The sequence below is a fragment of the Osmerus mordax genome, chromosome 3, assembly GCF_038355195.1.
Source record: "Osmerus mordax isolate fOsmMor3 chromosome 3, fOsmMor3.pri, whole genome shotgun sequence".
Classification (NCBI taxonomy): domain Eukaryota; kingdom Metazoa; phylum Chordata; class Actinopteri; order Osmeriformes; family Osmeridae; genus Osmerus; species Osmerus mordax.
In genome coordinates this window covers 23,238,273-23,254,588 of record NC_090052.1, presented here as the reverse complement: position 1 = coordinate 23,254,588, position 16,316 = coordinate 23,238,273, and the positions used below count along the sequence as shown (strand labels likewise).

Sequence of the window (16,316 nt, the reverse complement as noted above, 5' to 3'; positions counted from 1 at the left end):
CATCATCCTTTGAGAGAAATTTTCGTATTTGGGCAATATTACGTAGATGGAAAAATGCAGTTCTGGTAATTTGCTTAATATGGTACTCAAACGAAAGGTCTGGGTCCATTGTGACTCCAAAATTTTTTACTAGCTGACTTTGAGAGACTTTGACGCCGTCTAGGTCTAAGGTCAGATTGGAAGAATTAGTCTCCCGCCCAGGGAACGGCTGATTTCCTTCCACAGGTTGGGTTCAATCACACCTGCCTTCCTTTGAGGCTGTAAGTGCTGACCATTACGGGGGTGATTTGGTCCGCTTCTTGGGGGTAATCGTCCGCTAGGCCTGGTTGTGTTCTGGTGTGGCTCCCAAGCCTCGCAGCTGAACACCTGCTGCACTCAGCCTGCTACTGACGAGTTCTCACAAGACCTCCGGTTCTCTCTGTGCCTCACGCAGTGTCCTCTATCAATCTCTCTCTCTCTCTCTCTCTCTCTCTCTCTCTCTCTCTCTCCCTCTTTTCTCGCTGTCTCTCCTTGTCTTTCTCTTTACCTCTCTGTCTCTCATTCTCTCCCTCACTCCCGTTCTCTCTCTCTTGACCACGCTCTCTCTCTTTCTCGCTCTCTCTGTCATTCTATCCCTTTCTCCCTCTCTTTCTCTCTCTCCTTCTCTCTCTCTCTCTTTGGCTTTGCCTCTCTCTCTCCCTCCCTCTCCCTCTCTCTCTCTCTCTCCCTCTGTCTCTCTTCCTCCCTCTCCTGCATTTACCAAGGAGCCAGCCGACAACCGTGGATCAAATTACATCCACCTTTTTACTCGCACGCTCTTTCCCCGGTGCAATTAACTTCACGCTTTTACACGTCATCTTAAATTGACACTTCATTGTTAGGCCATGTAATTATTTACTCACCTGGGGGGATTTGCTTTTTAGCGGTAATACCACACGGGCACGCTCACCGCGCACCTTTTGTCCTTCCCTGTGTAAACACGTGCTTAACATGCTCTCTGTCATTGCAGGTCTGCTTCACGCTGTGTCCCTCATAGAGGTGGCTGTCTAATAAAAACATTCCTCTGTTGTCTGCCTCCATCAGGGTGAATTCTACAGTGTGTATTTAACCTGCTGTTCTGGGTCTTTTCTAAGAGAGTGAACACAATAATGTTTTGTTATACTAACAACAGTGTGCGGAGGGGGGGAGGGAGGAGGAGGGGGGGGAGGGAGGGGGGAGTTGAGGCCGTCGTGACTTGGTCCCCCCCTTTCTCTCCACTTCCCAGGTGTCCTTATTCTCTGCCTGTTCTTTTTTTTCCGTTGAAGGAGGAGAAAGAAACAGGAAGGGGGGATGGGGGGTCAAAGGTGTCTTGTTTTTCTAAACCACAAGCCTCATCCTATATTCCTACACATTGATTTTTCTGTGTTTCCCAGGAGCTAGACCTAGCTGCTAGGACGCAGGGAACAAATAGGGTTTAAAAGAAGGGCTTGGATAGCAGTCAATTGTGGCGGCCATTTTATCCCTCAGGGGAGGATCAGAGCGATCCCGTCATCAGATTTTAGAAAAGGGGTTTTTCTTTGATCTTGCAAAGCGAGTTTGGTGTCTTTCTTTCTTGTGATAACTGTGTCTGTGATGCCTTTTTAAGTTTGGTTTTTGTCCTTTTTTATATTAAAAGAAACAAAAACAAAAATGAAACACACAATAACAACTCTTGCTGATTTGTACCTTTTTGCCTTCTTCTTTCTTCTTTTCTTTTTTTGATTTTTTTCTTTATTCCGTTTTTGCCAGTAATCTTTTTTGAATTTTCTCTTTTCTCTTTTTCCCCCTTTTTTTCTTAACCCTAGGTCCGCTCACAAAAAAAAACACGATGAATCTGCAACGAACCGACCCAGAGATGAAGGTATTTTTGTTGCATGTTTTTCCTTTTTTCTTGTTCCGAGGTCTTTTTGGGGAATAGAGAAAAACCAATAGAACACACATCTATCAGTAATAAGTTATAAAGAAGATATTCATGTCTTTTATGGTGCTTTTAAGGTGTTTATGTGCTGAATATGATAGCATTCAACTTGAAACTGTCATTTTTCCATGAATATACTGTCTTTTCGCAATATGAAATATGAATTTTTAACCTCAGCGAGTTTTGTGTTGCATAGTACAGCTAACTGGGTTCATCTCTGTCGCCTTGACGGAGGAGTGTTTCCTGTAAAGAAAACCTCTTTTCAGCTGTATTGTCAGACTGGGATTGGAATGAACTCTGAACAACCTTGACGACAGGATGAGGCGACGGCGCTGTCGTGTCTCTCGCGGCAACGCCTTCTGAGCTCCACACCTTCTCACATTTAAATCCAGAGAACAGCATTCTCACACTATCACTTGGGAGTTCAGTCAATACTGACGGAGAGAAAGAGGAAGAGAGGGGGAGAGATGGGATGAGAGAGGGAGTTGGCGGGGGTGGAGATGGAGAGATGGGAAGAGAGACGGAGAGGAGAAGAGAGAGAGGAGAGATGGTGGGGGGGGTGGAGACAGGGAGAGATGGGAAGAGAGAGAGAGAGATGGTGGGGGGTGGAGAGGGAGAGATGGGAAAAAGAGAGAGAGAGAGAGCAAGAGAGAGGAGAAGAGAGAGAGGGATGGAGGGACAAGAAAAGGGAGAAAGAGAGAGAGAGGCAGAAACAGAGAGACAGAAAGAGAGGAGAAGGGGATGGAAAGAGAGGGGAGAAAGAAAAAAAAACATTTGAAGTGAGAGAGAGATTAAGACAAGTACACACAGACAGAGTGCAGGAGTTCAGAAGAGAGTTTTCCTGTCATTTAGAGGGGGCATACTGTACCGTAGTCATGTAACACTGTCCATACAGACATGACTGTGTGAACATGTTTTTTGTTTTTTTCTATCATTGGTATTTGTTTGTTTCTGGTTTGTTTTTTCCTTGGAGGAAAACATAATTGTTAATAAGATATTTTTATGGAATTTTTTTCACAGTTGTTTGGGGCCATGAAATATGTGCTTTTGATTCTCTTTGATATGGTGTTTTGGGGTAAAGCTTTTGAAGTGAAAGCCTTAAAGGGGAAAACTTTTGATAAAGTTTGTGGACACCAACCATCCTTTCCTTCTAGTTTTAGAAGGCTGCAGGAACTCCATCATCCCTTCCATCTGATGATTTAACTCTCTTCCCAACCCTAATACCTTCTCCTAACATCCACCAGTGTCTCCACCCAAATACTGACCCACCTGCCTTTAGACGTCCTTCCTCTGTCATCACTGTTTGAAGTGCGTGCTAACTCCTCCTCACGCCCTACCTGATGACCCGCTGATGCTAGAACTCCTTGTGACTTCCTGTCACGACCGAGCCACTATCAGAAGATGTTGCTCTTCTGTAGCTGTCGGCCATTTTTTTCTACAGCTTTTGTTGCTCGGCTTTTCGGAAAGGATACTTTGTGAACAGATGGAAGGATTGATGGGTGAGTGGATGAATGAATGTATGAATGAACTGATAAAGACATAAATAAATGAATGGTTGGATGGATAGCTGAATGGATGAATAATTGAATGAATGAACAGATTAACAAATGGATGGATGGATGAATGAAAAGATGAAAACAGTCTGTGTTTGTGTTACAGCAGTGTAGTGAGGTCCTTGAGACGAGCCCACTGAAGGTCAGAATCTTCCAGCCTGACTCAGGTGTGAGGAGAGGAAGGCTATTTGGCAGCAATGGCAGTACACACTTAGAGGCTGTATAAAGAGATTGATTGATCTCTGTGGAGAGTGTGTGTGTGTGTGAGTGTGTGTGTGTGTGTGTGTGTGTGTGTGTGTGTGTGTGTGTGTGTGTGTGTGTGTGTGTGTGTGTGTGTGTGTGTGTGTGTGTGAGCTCTGATCAGATAGGAAAGGATCTTACCACCTGAGCCTGTAACCTGAAACACATTCCTGTCAGGGATGATGTCACACCTCTTGCCCACACACACACACACACAGCTCCCCGCCCGCATGCACACACACACACACACAACTCCCTGGCTACATACAACCATACACACACACACACACTCAGACCTCCCCGTACACATACACACAAACAACTCCCCACCCATGCACGCACATGCACACACACAGCTCCCAGCCCACACACACACACCAACAGAGCTGTTTATAAACCCAACGAAAGCACCGTAGGGACTGTACCCATTCTACATGTAGCTCTAATGATACCCATAGCTAATCACAGTCTTCAAGCATATAGAATTATTCGAAAGGAAAACAAACTTCCAGTCATGGACATGTAGAATGACATGAAGGATGTCAGCAAACATGAAACAGTTGTGACATGCTGTTATTACAGTAATCATCCTACAGATGTCGTTTTGGTGCATACAGTCAATGTGTCCATATTCAGCACAATAGAACACATGACAAGACGACATCCGTCAAGTCAACGCAGTCTGAACGGAAAACCTTCTCAAACGTCAACAGAATGGACTTGATCACTAACAGACACCTCAATGCACAAGAAGATCAGCATGGCGTATCTAGATTAGACTGCGCCATAGCATATCAGGAGATAGACTGTGCCGAAGACATTCAGGCCCTTTCGTAGACGGCACTGAAGAGTTCAAGGATTCAGAGTGTGGATCGCCCCCTAAGACAGACAGGATCCAGGAAATGGACCTCAATGAAAGCCTCTTGCTAATTCCCTACCTGCATGCAGGATGTCAGTGTGAATTGAGGGCACCGTACTCTGTAATTTGAAAATGGGGTCTTGTGTGTGTGTGTGTGTGAGAGGGGGGGCGGCAGAGTGATGGAGAGGAAGATGAAAGGAGAGAGATGGAGGGAGAGATGCCAGGTAGAGTACTGCAAAGAGACTCTCAGTGATGTGCTTTCTCCCTGGAGTCTTAACTGTCTAGTCAGTCGTGTGCGTGTGTGCGCGTGTGTGCGTGTGTGTGTGTGACGTGTGTGTATGCTCTTGTGTGTATGGGCACATCAAGAAATTTATCCTGCTCCTCACTTTGAAGTGCTTCCTCTCTCCTCTATTTCTCTCCATCTTCTCGACTAAATATCCTTCATTTGTTCCTCCCCCTCGCCCTCTTCGTTTTTCTCTCCTCCCACTGTTTTTTGCCATCCGACGTTCCCCTCATTCTCTCTGTTTGACTCCAGACTCTGAAGGTGTCTTTCAGCCACTTTGCTCTCGTGACTCTTCTCTCTCAATGTCTCCTGTCTCTCTCTCAATGTCTCTGTCTCTCTCTCTCAATGTCTCTGTCTCTCTCTCTCAATGTCTCTGTGTCTCTCTCTCAATGTCTCTGTCTCTCTCTCAATGTCTCTGTCTCCCTCTCTATGTCTCTCTCTCTGTCTGTCTCTCTGCCTGCTTCTCTCTCCCTTTATCTCTCTTCATCTCTGAGAGAGACTGACAGACTGAAGAAAGAGACCTTCTAGAAAGTAAAGTGAATCAAGAGAGAAAGAGAGAGCAAAACAAGTCAAGGAAAGAGTAGAAAGAGACAAGTTTTGAAGCCGTCTGAGCGAGGGGACTACAGTAACTGGAGAGAGAGAGAGAGAGAGAGAGAGAGGCAAGTGAGGAGGAGAGGAAGGATGCTGAACCTAGACAGCGTCGTTGTGTCTGCTGTGCAAGCGCCAGCCAAACAGCAGAAGCTCTGTCACCTTGACATAAGTACAACATTATCACAGACGCTTTCCTCTGTCAGCCTATGTGGGAGCCTGCTCGCACCACGCTAACACAGCGGCCAGGGAACAGCCCCAACACACCCTGTCAGCATGGGGCGGGGCGGCTGGGGAGGCCGCGCACACCTACGCAGACAGCCGGGAGGAAACACCTGTGACAGGAGGAACGGAGAGAGAGGGGGAGAGGGAGAGACACGGGAGGGAGGGAGGGAGAGGAGAGAGAGAGAGGGGAGGGAGGGAGGGAGACGAGAGGGAGAAGGAGGTGGGAAGAGTGAGACAGGGAAGTCGAGGGACACTCAGAGAGAGAGAGAGAGGGAAAGAACAATAGACGAACAAAGAGAGAGGGGGAGAGAGACGGTGGGAGAGAGAAGAAGGGGGGTGGGGGAAGAGGAGAGTTGGCGCCAGGCCGCCCGTCATCGCCACAGTTGTTACTCGCCGGCTGGCTGGTCCTGGGGGGCGGAGTGTTACGCTTATGACACTCCCCCCAACCCCCCCCCCCTCTACATCCTGTCTGTAGGATGGGGGTTGTGTGGAGAGCTATATACAGTAGAGCCATTCTTGGAAGGCGAACTGGAGGAAGCCCAGGATAGTGAATCTAATGTTAGGACAGGTTCTGTTCAGTGTTAATGGAGTACTGTAGAGAACTGTGGCTAGTCATCACCATCCAATCCATAGCTGCTGAAGAGGGATGAGTCATTTGATATGGGAGTGATAAAGGATATGCCGGGGAATGTTTGGAATTGGGTTCAATTCCCTCCTTGTCGTCTATCTTGCTGTCTGTCTGCCTGTCTGTCTGCCTGTCTGTCTGTCTGCCTGTCTGCTTGGCTGTCTGTCTGTATGTGTCTGCCTGTCTGTCTGCTTGGCTGTCTTGCTGTCTGCCTGTCTATCTGTATGTGTCTGTCTGCATGTCTGTCTGCCTGCATGTGTCTGTCTGCCTGTCTGTCTGCTTGGCTGTCTTGTTGTCTGCCTGTCTATCTGTATGTGTCTGTCTGTCTGCCTGTCTGCCTGCCTGTCTGTCTGTGTCTGTCTGCCTGTCTGTCTGCTTGGCTGTCTTGCTGTCTGCCTGTCTATCTGTATGTGTCTGTCTGCATGTCTGTCTGCCTGCATGTGTCCTGTCTGCCTGTCTGTCTGCTTGGCTGTCTTGTTGTCTGCCTGTCTATCTGTATGTGTCTGTCTGTCTGCCTGTCTGCCTGCCTGTCTGTCTGTGTCTGTCTGCCTGTCTGTCTGCTTGGCTGTCTTGCTGTCTGCATGTCTGTCTGTCTGCCTGCATGTGTCGGTCTGCCTGCATGTGTCTATCTGTCTCTCTGCCTACCTTTACTGTTTGCCTGTCTATCGGTTACATGTTAACCCCTTCAATAGATGACAGTTTAGATGCATTTCTACAGAGAACAGTATTGCTGCGTTGGGAGTTGGATCTAGCTACAGGAGGCTTGTACTCCCCCCAAACATAGCACACACACTCTGTGGCACCGTGGTGCCAGTCTCCTGTCAGAGCTGCTGTGAGATCAGATCCTGGCCAGCTCACTGCTGAGAGATCAGACCCCTCCCTGTGAGCCTGCTGTGGAGAACCTGCCTAGAGAGACACACACACACACACACACACACGTACACACATACACACACCCGTACACACATACACACACATGCACACGTACACACACACACACACACACTGCCTCTCTAACGCACACACTCTCTTAAAACACACACTCTCTCACACACACCCTCTCTCTCTCCCTCTCACACACACGCACACACACACACACACCCTCTCTCTCTCACACACACACACACACCCTCTCTCACCAACACACACACATACTCACACACCCACCCATGCATATACGCATACCCACACCCTCTCCAACAATATATTCATATAAATATATAAACACTACACTCACATATTATGCACTCACACGCGCTCTCCTCTCCTCTCCTCTCCTCCCTCTCCTCCCTCTCTCCTCTCCTCCCTCTCTCCTCTCCTCCCTCTGTCCTCTCCCTGAGTTGTCTCATTTGCTCCATCTATCAATGGCCTCATTTATTGAATCAGACGAGTCTTCCCAGGGTCAGCGTTGTGTTGGGATACAAGTAGCCCCTGGCAACAACGAGATCGTCCCGCCCACACAAGCCATAGCCATCCCAGTCCCTTTTGTCCAACCATCTGACAGTGGGGGTGAGGGGGTGAGGGGGGTGAGTCACGCCACATACTCCAGCTACAACAGCACCCCCTGTTGGAGGGGAAACCCCGGTGATGTGGGTGTATTGAGTGGCACCGGGAGTCATGACATCACAGGATGTGTCTGTGTCCTACACCAGCCCATGGTTGATGTGGGTGGGGGGAATCCCCAGGTGCATGTGCAACAGAATCTCTCTCTGTCTAACCCCATGTCCCCCTCTCTCTCTCTCTCTCTCTCTCTCTCTCTCTCTCTCTCTCTCTCTCCTTTTCTCTCTCTCTCTACTGTATCTCTCTGTCTCTCCTTCTCTCTTCACCCTCTCTCTCTGTCTCTATCTCTCCATCTCTCCTCATTCCTCTGTGGTCTCTGGTGACAGAACCACTCCAGCTCCATCAATACCTTATATTGTTCTAATGGAGCTGAGTGGAAAAAACATGGACCCTAATTAACATACAGTATGAAGTCAGTCATAACTGTCGCCAATTACAATGTTTAGGAGCGCCGTGACGTTACTTGACTGAGATCAAAGTCGCCCACAGTTTCATTAACCCTGTGAAGGGGTGTGGATGTATGAAGTCACACATGATGAACCCAACGACACGCACAGCCTTGTCGTCTCCCAGGAGATGTGGTGCTGCTTTGTCAAACGAGGCTGTGAGAGCATTCTTGGTTAAGAATGTAATCATAATGATTGTGTATTGATTTATCAGAAGCTCTTTATCCAAAGCCATGTACAGTACAGGATTTGGTCCTGCAACCCTTTGGTCAACTCTTCTAACCACTGAGCTCCCCTCTCTCCCAGGGGGTGTTCTTGTGTTGCTGGGATTGGCCCAGACGCTCTCCCTGTGTGGAGCCTGGCTGTGACAGGCCCTGTGACATCACTGCTCCCTGCCTCATCAGAGAGCGGTTCCACCCGGGCCGTCCTGTCAGGTGGACCACTCCAACACACCGTGTGTGAAGTGAATGTGAGGGAGTCCGTGTCTTTACACCAGTCCTGTCCTGTATCACGTGCACACACACACACATACACACACACATGCACGCACACACATAAACACACACACGCCAGGGGAGGAAACTGCAACACAATGATAAGGTCTCTGAACACAATGGTCTCAGCAGTGTGCTCACTGAAGCCAGGCCCAGTTTAGCTCACTAAGGTCAACAAGCCTCTCTCCGCTCGCATTGTTCACCTTCTCATGACTACTCCGATGGCCTTAATTTTGCAAATGTGGAGCCATCCGGAAATACCAGTGAGCCAGAGAAGAGGGAAGGGAAAAAAAGATTTTTAAATAAAAGAAATTCTTACAAAGGCTGTCTTTTACTTCAGCTTTCCCATGGTCCGGTTAGGGTTATGGTTAGGGTTATGGTTATGTTTATGGTTAGGGTTATGGTTATGGTTAGGGTTAGGGTTATGGTTAGGGTTATGGTTAGGGTTATGGTTAGGGTTATGGTTAGTATGGTTGTGTCAGTGGTTGTGATGGAGGTTGGTGAAGAGTCACTTCAACGTCCTCAGGTCCTCAGGTCCTAAGGTCCTGAGGTCCTCAGGTCCTGAGGTCCTGAGGTCCTCAGGGCCTCAGGTCCTCAGGTCCTCAGTTCCTCAGGACCTCAGGTCCTCAGTTCCTCAGGTCCTCAGGGCCTCGGGTCCTCGGGTCCTCAGTCCTCAGGTCCTCAGTCCTCAGTTCCTCAGGTCCTCAGGTACTCAGGTCCTCAGGTCCTCAGGTCCTCAGTCCTCAGGTCCTCAGTCCTCAGGTCCTCAGGTCCTCAGTTCCTCAGGACCTCAGGTCCTCAGGACCTCAGGTCCTCAGGTCCTCAGTTCCTCAGGACCTCAGGTCCTCAGTCCTCAGGTCCTCAGTTCCTCAGGACCTCAGGTCCTCAGGACCTCAGGTCCTCAGGTCCTCAGGTCCTCAGGTCCTCAGGTCCTCAGTCCTCAGGTCCTCAGGTCCTCAAGTCCTCAAGTCCTCAAGTCCTCAGTCCTCAGGTCCTCAGTCCTCAGGTCTTCAGGTCCTCAGGTCCTCAGGTCCTCAGGTCCTCAGTCCTCAGGTCCTCAGGTCCTCAGGTCCTCAGTCCTCAGGTCCTCAGTCCTCAGTCCTCAGGTCCTCAGGTCCTCAGGTCCTCAGGTCCTCAGTCCTCAGGTCCTTGTGTCCGAGTGCAGCCAAGTTGAGCTGGCTAAACTAACTCTGTGTGAAAACTCACCTGCATCATTGAATTGCTGGTTAAATCAGAGGTTAGTTGTGTGCTTGAGTCACCTGGGTTTGAGTCTCAGGCAGAGCAGGTGAAGGAGGAAGTGAGGGAGGAAGTAAGGGAGGAAGTGATGGAGGAAGTGATTCTGACAAGCGATGCAGCGACGCTGGTGACATGAGGATGACAGAACCAGGAGACACACACCCTGAGCAGTCTGAATCTGAGCTCTCATTGGTTGGTGTGTTTCCTTTCTGCAAATATGAGCAAATGTTCTGTGGTTTTCTTCACCTAGGGTCTGCTTTAGGTTTGGTTTATCCGTCACCATCCAACACCGTCCAACCCCGGCCAACCCCCTGTGGGATGTATACCTCCAGCGTACAGAGCAAAGCCTTGTCCTGACTTCAACAGGGCCGTAACAAGACAACGATTGAGTGCCGGAGATGGAAGCTCCTCACAGCGTCTGATCTCCCTGAGAGCACAGCAGGTCAGAACACCCAAATGTCACGGTGGTCCTGCTTACATAAAGGCTGTGTTCTGTCCAGTGTGACACAGTAGCTTGTTCCACCACTCTGACAGACCCAGACGCATCAGAAAGGTCAGGGTATTCAGGTCCAGCCAAAGGTCTCGCCGCTAGTCTGGCGTCCTGTAAAGGTTAGCGAGTGTTGAGGCCTGGACTGCAGTGGCATAGAACATCTGATGTCATGTCTGGACACATCCTCCTATTTAGAGATGGGAAGTACTTAAGTAGATTTTTCTGGTTTCAGTACTTAAATTCACTATCTTTTTTCTGACAACTTTTTGACTGAAAAAATAGTAGTATAATAGTTTAGTAAAAAAAAACATGTTGCTAATGCAGACTGTGTAAAAAGTTTTGAAAAAGAGGCTTCAGTATTGACCATGTAAGCAACTGAACAAAACTGTAAACCACAAGAGCTGTTTAGGTTCCAAACAGAATCAAACCATCTGAAGGATCTTTGATGAATGCTGGGGAATGTGCTTGGGCCCCCTGATCCTCCAGTCCTCCAGGATCCCCCCAGAGGCAGGGGGGCAGGGGGAGGCAGGGGGAGGCAGGGGGAGGCAGGGGGAGGCAGGGGGAGGGGGGCTTTAATAACTGTTTACAGGCTGCTGCTGAGACAACACCAGCAGAAGCCTGAGAACATGAGAAGACAACAACGGTTAGAGAGAGAAGAGAAGAAAGCAAGAAGGAAGGAAGAACAGGAAAGAGACAGAGAGGAAAATCAAGCATCTTATCAGAGCTGTGTTTCATACAGTGCTGTGTTTCATACAGTGCTGTGTGTGTGTACAGTGCTGCTGTGTGTGTACAGTGCTGTGTGTGTGTGTACAGTGCTGTGTGTGTACAGTGCTGTGTGTGTACAGTGCTGCTGTGTGTGTACAGTGCTGTGTGTGTACAGTGCTGTGTGTGTACAGTGCTGTGTGTGTACAGTGCTGTGTGTGTACAGTGCTGTGTGTGTACAGTGCTGTGTGTGTGTAGCTTGTGCAGAGGGCTGTATGCAATGTTTCAGATCACATGTCGGGAGCCACATTGAGGTATGGAATTCAGCCCGTCAGTTTAGTCACGTTGGAAAGGGGTCAAGGAGAGATGGTGGAACGAGGGATTTGGGAGAATGAGAAGAGGAGTTGGACCTGAGAAATGGGTTGGTGGATTGAAGAGGCTGTGCTGGCATAGCAGGTTTGATGGTTGGAGTCACAGAGATGAAACGGATGGGAAACTACCGTAACAACATCCCCATATGGTTTATAAAGAAGAACGAAGGAAGAGGGGTAGAGGGAGAGAGAGAGAGGAGGAGGAGAGGAGGAAAGGAGGGGAGGAGAGAGGAAAGGAGAGGAGAGAGGAGAGGAGGAGGGGAGGAGGAGGGGAGGAGAGAGGAAAGGAGAGGAGAGAGGAGAGGAGGAGGGGAGGAGAGGAGAGGAGGAGAGAGGAAAGGAGAGGAGAGAGGAGAGGAGGAGGGGAGGAGAGGAGGAGAGAGGATGGGAGGAGGAGAGAGGAGAAATGAGAGGAGAGAGGAGAGAGGGGAGGAGAGGAGAGGAGAGGAGGAGAGAGGAAAGGAGAGGAGAGGAGGAGGGGAAAGCTCAGACAGGCTGGCCAACAAAAAGGAATGAGCATGTTCACTGTGACTCCCTTACACTTGGTTTCCACATCCTCTCCATCCAGGTCTGAAGTACGTCAGTGTGTGTGTGTGTGTGTGTGTGTTCAGAGGAAAAGGCCAAACTGTATTGTCCAAGCAATTCTCCAGCAATTGAGTTCCCCCTCATCACCAGTTTCTTCCTCTTCCCCCGTCCCCCAGCCCTCTGTCTTGTGTGGTCAACAATAGTCTATTCTGTGCTGTCCCGTGCGAGGAGAGACACACCCAGATCAAGGCTGCTCTGCTAGGGAAGGCTGCTGGGCGGAGGCCAGCTCAGAAGGACAGTGGCTCAATTCTCGTCTGTTAGCTCGTACATGGGCTGAGGGGGGCCAAAGCTCTTATCTGTTCCACTCTGAAACTATAGTCATTCTGAGTGTGTGTGTGTGTATGTGTGTGTTCTCGATCAATGTCTTGGTCCACCTGCATCACATCTATCACTGGAACATTTCTGTCGACTGCAACTATTCAGTGTTATTGACTCATATTGTGAACTGACTTGGTCTCTCTCTCCCTCACTCTCACCCCTCTCACCCAGCAGCTTGTGTCACCTGTAACCCCTGACCCTGACTGTAACCCCTGACCCTGACTGTGACCCCTGACGGTAACCCCTGACCCTGACTGTGACCCCTGACTGTCCCCCACCGGAACCACCCCAGTCCCGTCCACGATGAGGAGCAGAGCCAGCACAAGTCCCGTCCACGATGAGGAGCAGAGCCAGCACAAGTCCCGTCCACGATGAGGAGCAGAGCCAGCACAAGTCAGCCTTCCCCTGCCTGCCTCCCCTCGACCCTGGGCCCTCTGATCCACACTCCCCTCATTGTCACATACACAAACATACAGTCTGTGGGTCCACGTCTGCACGGGCGCAATTATATAATTATGTCTTGTCTGATGGACGCTCGGGGGGGAGAGCTGGGGGGGGGGGGGGGAGCCGGGGGGGGGGGGGGAGAGCTGGGGGGGGGGCTTTTGTGTGGAGGTGGAATGTGGTGCGCTTGGCATTTTTCTGCAAAAGGGCAGCTTTCTGGAAGCTGGTGCCAAAGAGAGGAGGGTGAGATCACGGCTGGCTGGGCCCACTCACTGTTCACTCCTTTATCTCTCTCTCTCTTTCTCTCCTTCTCAGTCTGTCTCTCTGTATCTCCATCTGTGTCTCTCTATCTTTCTCAATCTATCTCTTTTTCTACATGTCTCTCTGTCTCTCTCCATCTCATTCTCCCCACTTGTTTCTCTCTGTCATCCTCTCTGCTTGTCCACCCCCCTCCTCCCAGACGGTGGCCTTTGCGAGGGGCCTGTGGACAAGGTTTGGCTGCCCAAGATAAGAGGTGGAGGGCTGTGGGGACGGAGGTGTCCGGAGTGAGGGGTCAGAGATAGGCAGGCAGGGCCATTGTTAGCGGTGCGACAGAGCCATGGAGCAGAGACAGGTGCGGGGGCAGATTACAGAGGGCCTGGACATGGAACACGTCTGAATCACGGTCAAAACCAACAAGGCAGCAGGCTCATTACTTAATCCATGGCCCTTAGTTTGGGACTAAACTAAACACTTGACATTCTTCAATCTGGTTACCTTTTTTATCCAAGGTCTTGTCGTGCATTGCTGTCCTCAGTGTTTGAAGGCTGGGTAGAACGCTGCTAGTTCTTGCTTTTGATGTTGGTTTGTTGTTTTATTAAATCTTGTGGTTGGATCACATCTAAATAAAGCAGCTGTGTTCCAAGTTCATGCTCCCTGTTCTCCGTCTGGTCACAGAAGCAAAGCATCTGCCCTGGAGCCCACAGCCCTGGAGCCCACAGCCCTAGAGCCCACAGCCGTGGAGCCCACAGCCGTGGAGCCCACAGCCCTGGAGCCCACAGCCCTGGAGCCCACAGCCCTGGAGCCCACAGCCCTGGAGCCCACAGCCCTGGAGCCCACAGCCCTGGAGCCCACAGCCCTGGAGCCCACAGCCGTGGAGCCCACAGCCGTGGAGCCCACAGCCGTGGAGCCCACAGCCGTGGAGCCCACAGCCCTGGAGCCCACAGCCCTGGAGCCCACAGCCGTGGAGCCCACAGCCCTGGAGCCCACAGCCGTGGAGCCCACAGCCCTGGAGCCCACAGCCCTGGAGCCCACAGCCGTGGAGCCCACAGCCCTGGAGCCTACAGCCAGAACCCACAACAACTGAAGCTGGAAAGGAAACCAGCTCCAGCACATTCCCAGAGAATTCCAGGCTGTCTCCAGAGCTCAGCTCTCTCGTCAAAGCCCCCTCTGGAGATCACACAGCGTGTAGTATGTGAAGGAATGCTACCAGGACAGGGAGTTGGGCAGTGGGGTGGGGGGGTGGGTGGGGGCAGTGGTACGGGGGGTGGGGGGGGCAGTGGGGGGGCGGGGTGGGGTCATAAAAACCAATTTCCCTGCATTTATATGGAGCCAACAGATTTTAATGGATCACATATAAACAATATAAAATTGTATAATCAAAGGTAGTTTACATTGACAGTTGAGGAGAATGTCCCCACAGTCTGAACTTGGATGGGAAAGTTCTGTAGTTAGGCTGGGACAGTCCATCAGAGTCCAGGACCTCTCCCACCACACAGTCCACTGGCTCAGGCCGCCTGGAAAAACCCTCCACAACTGCTGGTGAATTCAGAATGTCTAAATTAGGAGCACCCTCTGGCAGGTCACCAGGACAGCATTTTCCCATCAGTCCTCTTGGTCACACCAGGCTGGCCTGGGCGCTGGATCTCCAGACATGAAAGACAATAACGTTCTCACTCAGCTGACGTGAGATCCAAGTCACGGGTCTGTTATGGAAAGATATCTGAAAATACTTGTGTTTCATCATGTGACTGTTCACTACTTCACCATTTGTCCTTTTTCTCTCATGCTGAATGCAACAGGCCTTCACCCTCCAACAGGCCTCCATCAGGCCTCCACCCTCCATCAGGCCTCCACTCTCCATCAGGCCTCCACCCTCCAACAGGCCTCCATCAGGCCTCCAACAGGCCTCCATCAGGCCTCCATCAGGCCTCCATCAGGCCTCCACCCTCCATCAGGCCTCCACCCTCCATCAGGCCTCCATCAGGCCTCCACCCTCCATCAGGCCTCCATCCTCCCAGCTGAGCAAGCTGACAGGTGGAACCACAGACAAAGGCCAGGCTTTTCCCGGTGTGTGTGTGCGGAGGCAGTGTGGTTGGGAAGGGGTGTGTAGGGGTGTGTGTGTGTGTGTGTGGGGGGGGGGGTGTCCATGTGCTAAATGAGTTGTGTTATGTAAAACATTTCTCACACCATTCCAACACAGGGTCCTTACATATAAACACAACTGCCAAAGGGGCATTCCTCCGTAGTCATCTTACATTATTTACATATCCTGAAGGAGTTGGAAACCCAAAAGCTTCGAACTGAAGACATGTAGTGGCGGAGTGAGTTTCTCAGTGAGGATTATAAAGCTCGATATCGCCCTCGTGTGTCTGAATGATAGAATACACCCCTCTAGTCCCTCATGAAACAAACACGTAGACATGTATCTGTGTCTCAGGTCTTTGTGTTTCTGAGAACACACTGCTTCCTCCTTCCCACTCACACACACTTCTGTTGGAACAAAGACAATAGAAGTGACACATATTTTTTTACATTTTTTATACCTGAACTGTAAACATCGATACATTCAGTGTTATTGACTCATATTGTGAACTGACTTGGTCTCTCTCTCCCTCACTCTCACCCCTCTCACCCAGCAGCTTGTGTCACCTGTAACCCCTGACCCTGACTGTAACCCCTGACCCTGACTGTGACCCCTGACGGTAACCCCTGACCCTGACTGTGACCCCTGACTGTCCCCCACCGGAACCACCCCAGTCCCGTCCACGATGAGGAGCAGAGCCAGCACAAGTCCCGTCCACGATGAGGAGCAGAGCCAGCACAAGTCCCGTCCACGATGAGGAGCAGAGCCAGCACAAGTCAGCCTTCCCCTGCCTGCCTCCCCTCGACCCTGGGCCCTCTGATCCACACTCCCCTCATTGTCACATACACAAACATACAGTCTGTGGGTCCACGTCTGCACGGGCGCAATTATATAATTATGTCTTGTCTGATGGACGCTCGGGGGGGAGAGCTGGGGGGGGGGGGGGGAGCCGGGGGGGGGGGGGGAGAGCTGGGGGGGGGGCTTTTGTGTGGAGGTGGAATGTGGTGCGCTTGGCATTTTTCTGCAAAAGGGCAGCTTTCT

General features: G+C 50.6%; 2 protein-coding genes across 2 annotated transcripts in view; both read left to right on the top strand.

Moving 5' to 3' along the window:
* The window catches only part of csf2rb (colony stimulating factor 2 receptor subunit beta), a 21,873-nt gene extending 7,597 nt beyond the window's left edge, over positions 1-14,276 (top strand). Inside the window, exons 11-12 of the mRNA XM_067232773.1 lie at positions 9,347-9,980; positions 13,868-14,276. Coding sequence (XP_067088874.1) covers positions 9,347-9,980; positions 13,868-14,276 — 1,043 coding nt within the window. The remainder of the gene's footprint in view (positions 1-9,346; positions 9,981-13,867) is intronic.
* si:dkey-110g7.8 (GTPase IMAP family member 8) overlaps positions 1-16,316 on the top strand; it is a 65,380-nt gene that overhangs the window by 32,771 nt on the left and 16,293 nt on the right. The gene's annotated exons all lie outside the window — the stretch shown is intronic.